Source organism: Mastomys coucha, unplaced genomic scaffold, assembly GCF_008632895.1.
Source record: "Mastomys coucha isolate ucsf_1 unplaced genomic scaffold, UCSF_Mcou_1 pScaffold22, whole genome shotgun sequence".
In the NCBI taxonomy this organism is placed as follows: Eukaryota; Metazoa; Chordata; class Mammalia; order Rodentia; family Muridae; genus Mastomys; species Mastomys coucha.
Genome location: NW_022196905.1, coordinates 259,570,235 through 259,574,061, shown reverse-complemented (window position 1 = coordinate 259,574,061; position 3,827 = coordinate 259,570,235). Strand labels below are relative to the sequence as shown.

General features: G+C 59.1%; 1 protein-coding gene across 1 annotated transcript; it reads right to left on the bottom strand.

The window, feature by feature from the left end:
• Positions 1-2,715, bottom strand: Foxc2 (forkhead box C2). Its single transcript, XM_031337336.1, has one exon. The coding sequence runs from the start codon at positions 2,275-2,277 to the stop codon at positions 793-795; it is 1,485 nt and encodes a 494-aa protein (XP_031193196.1). The 5' UTR covers positions 2,278-2,715; the 3' UTR covers positions 1-792.
• Positions 2,716-3,827: the final 1,112 nt, after the last annotated feature.

The following is a 3,827-nucleotide window of genomic DNA, read 5'->3' as shown; positions in this document are numbered from 1 at the left end:
TTTGGGCAGGAAAAAAAACACGGGTTTATTTTAAGGTAAATACAACACCGAGATCACATAAGACAAACACAGATGAAGTTGAAATTTTAAAGTCTTTTGGTGTGTCTTAGGAATACTCCTGATGGCGTCTACTGTACAATGCCATGCATTTCCTAAATTAAAAGTATCTGATACTTAATTTCGTTATCCAACAACAACAACAAAAAAATAAATAAATTATTTTCTTGTTTTGTAAAAGACCTACAGTTGAGGGAAAAAACCCTATTTAATCATGGTAAGTGGGGAGCAAAGACCCACACAGGTTTCTTGAATTCAATTTGGCAGTAACGGTTGGGCAAGATGAAACCTTATCCAGTGGACACAACTTTAAATATTATATTAAAGGCTCTGGGCAAGAACAAAACAGCCTGGTTACAAATCCGCACTCGTTTACAGAAGGCACCTTATCCGGAGAGACCTCTTGCGCCCGTGGAGAGTCTCCACAGAAGTCATTAGGGGTCCCTGTGGGGCTTTGGTCCATAAGCTAATCTGTAAAGCCCCAAAGGGTGCAGGCGCAGCATCCGGGTAGGGGAGGGAGGACTTTTAAAATATCGGTATTTCGTTTTGCTGGGCTGCATCCCCCTTAGAGGGACTCGCTGGGATCTCAAACTGAACTGCGGATAAGTTACCTGCGAGTTGCACGGAGCTCTCTGCTCCTGGGGGTCTGAGAGAGGGGCGCGTTCCGTCGCTTTCTGCGGCTCCGTCGAAGAAGGTCCCATGAGGAGGACCTGGGGCTGGAGCGGACTGGACGCCTCAGTATTTGGTGCAGTCGTAGGAGTAGGGGGCTGCGTGGCGGTAGAGGGACGGCGTAGCTCGGTAGGGCAGCTGACAGCTCGCATTGCTCACCTGGGACTCCCCGAGGGTCGAGTTGTCCAGTCCCAGCCGGTGCGAGTTGAACATCTCCCGGACATTGGGGAAAGTTTGCTGTTGGGTCGCAAACGTGTGGCCGGGGAGGTGGCTCAGGTCCCCGCCGTGGTTCAGATACCAGGAGGTGGCCTGGGTGGCAGGCTGCGGCGCGGGAGGGGGCTGCGGGGCGGGCGGTGGTGCCTGCGGGTGGAGGTGGCCGTGATGCTGGTGGTGGTGGCCCGAGCCCCCCAACGCACCCTCCTGACCCGCTGCGAGGTTGAGGGCGCCGAGCGGGGAGCCAGGGCCGCTCGGGTGGTCCGACAGAGCCTCGTCCAGCGCGGGCGGAACGCACACGTGTGCGGGCCGCTCAGCCCCGGTGTACAGGCTCATAGCCCGCATGCTGCACTGGTAGCCGGCGGAGCCCGCAGCCTCCAGGCCCTGCGCGCACGGCTGCGCGTAAGCGGCGGGTGGCGCTGCGGCGTACGGCAGAGCCAGCGGCGGCACCACCAGGCCGGCGCGCGGGGTGGCTGGGCTCAGATCGCCGCCCGGAGGCGACGTGCGCAGCGTCATGATGGTCTCCACGCTGAAGCCGGGCAGCCCATTAGGCGCCGCGGCGTGGTGCTCGGGCAGCGAGCCGTCTGGGGAGCCGGCGGGCGTGGAGGCTGCGCTGCGAGGACTGGCTTGCAGCGCGCCCTCGGGGCTCAGCGTCTCCACCTTGGTAATGACAGGCAGCGCGGGTGACGCCGCCTCGCTCTTGACCACCACTTTCTTCTCGGCTTCCTTAGGCCCGTCAGTTACCGGGGTCCCCGTCGGGGCGCCCTTGGCCGCAGTCGGAGGCGGCTCCTTGAGGTGGGCCCGCTCCTCCTTGTCCTTGGGTACATCCTTCTTCTTGAAGCGCCGCCGCCGTCGCAGGAAGCTGCCGTTCTCGAACATGTTGTAGGAGTCCGGGTCGAGCGTCCAGTAGCTGCCCTTGCCCGGCTTCTTGTCGTCGCGCGGCACCTTCACGAAGCACTCGTTGAGCGACAGGTTGTGGCGGATGCTGTTCTGCCAGCCCTGCTTGTTCTCGCGGTAGAAGGGGAAACGGTCCATGATGAACTGATAGATGCCGTTCAGGGTGATCTTCTTCTCGGGCGCGTTCTGGATCGCCATGGTGATGAGCGCTATGTAGCTGTACGGCGGCTTCACCAGGTCCTTGGGCGCCGTGGGCTGGTGGTGGTAGGGCGCGTAGGAGCGGCCCATGCCGGCGCCGTACTGCTCCGGGTGGCCGGAGTAGACGCCCATGGGGCTGGCCATGCCGCCGTAGCTGCCCGCCGCCCGGTAGTAGTTTTGCTCGCTCAAGTAGGGTACCACTCCCAGGGCGTTGGGGTCCGACACCGAGTAACGCGCCTGCATGCTTCGTCCCAGACGCCCGGCCGCCGCCTGCGCGCACCGACTGCGGCCCGCGGCGAGCGAGGCCTGGAGCAGGAGAGCAGGAAGGGACGGAGCGATGCGGGCAGCCCCGGCTCCGGGCAGCCTCGCCGGCCACGCGCGGAAGACGCCGGCGCTCGGGTTCAGCCGACCGGGCGGATCAGCATCCTGGAGGGTGCACCCCGGGCGGCCCCGCTGGCCGCGCACTCTCGGCTCGGCGGGTGGCAGCCCTGAGCAGGCAGCACAGACGCCACGCGCGATCGTGGAGCGAGACCAGCCCTTCCGAGTGCTAGAAAAGGAGACAGCGGCTCTCGGGGCCCCGCCAGGAGAACGGCAGCCCGCAGCGTCAGCGAGCTGGGGTCCGGAGAGGCTGCGCGGCCGAGCCCGGAAAGAGAAGCAAAGTCCCTTTTAGGGATTGGGAAAAGTTTCAAAAGTCTTCTGGCTCAAAGCGAGTTTTTACTTTCTTCAGGCCGCGCCCCCTCCAGGAAGTTTGCACCAATCATCTAGCAGCTGCTAGAAAGATGGTACCAATCAGAACCAGGAGCGCCTGAATCCGTCGGCTCTAAGACCCAGCTTCTCTTAACCAGATTGCCCCCACACACACCCAGCTGAAGTTAACTTGAGGACTTTTAAAAATGAGTTACATCTTATTAAATTTTATTTTATTATCACATTTTGTTTAACGAGACCACGTGTCCAGAGCAAAAAATAAAAACCCGTTTCTTTGCAAAATAAAAAGAGTAAGTTTAGTTTGAAATATAAAATCGAATTTATGAAGCTAGGCAGAGATCTGCCCCCAAGACCTTGTAAGTAGGAAAGAGCCTGAAGATTTTTTTCTTATTAATGGGTGAAGAGGCGAATAATTAGATTTCTTAATTATCGGGGCCTAGTTGTAATGAGTTCAGAGCAAACGGACTGAGCGGACTGAGCGTGTAGGGCCTGGTGAACGCAGTAATGAATAATCCACAGGACGCTTCCAGGTCGGAGTGTTGAGGAAGAGCCCACAAAGGAGGCTGGGTTGTAGAATTCGGTTCCTCTCGCCTTCAGGAAGACGGGGTCGGGCTAGGAAGGAAGGCTTGGTGGGAAAGTCAAGCGGGGAAGGTAACACCTAAGGAACAATTGATCCTCCATCTTCGCTGCGGCTTAGGTGATCGATCTGCGTCCTCCAGCCCATTTAGTGGGGTTCAGGGAAGAACCCAACGGTTGCTTTCCTGGTCTCCTCTCCCGCGTAGAGGAGGGCTAGCCTCCCGTGTCATCCATCCCGGCCCCTCTCTCTTCTCTCCACCCATGAAAACGCTGCCTGAAGGCTAGGACAAGGCAGCCAGCCCCCCCCCCCCGGGAGCTGGGGTCCCCGTTCGGCGTGGAGAGCCCCAGGCCTGCTCTGCACTCCCGGCTTCGCCACTGGAGACCCAAAGAAGCACAGAACTGTGTAGCCTCCGACCCGCTTCCCGGTCCGTGCTGGGCCCAGCGCGGTTCCCAGTCCGCGGCCAGCATCTTTGGGATCCTGTAAATTGACTATATTTCAGGCTGTTTGT

What these genes read in the sequence shown, in the direction of transcription:
- Foxc2 (XM_031337336.1), bottom strand. Translation starts at nt 2,277, where the DNA reads ATGCAGGCGCGTTACTCGGTGTCGGACCCCAACGCCCTGGGAGTGGTA.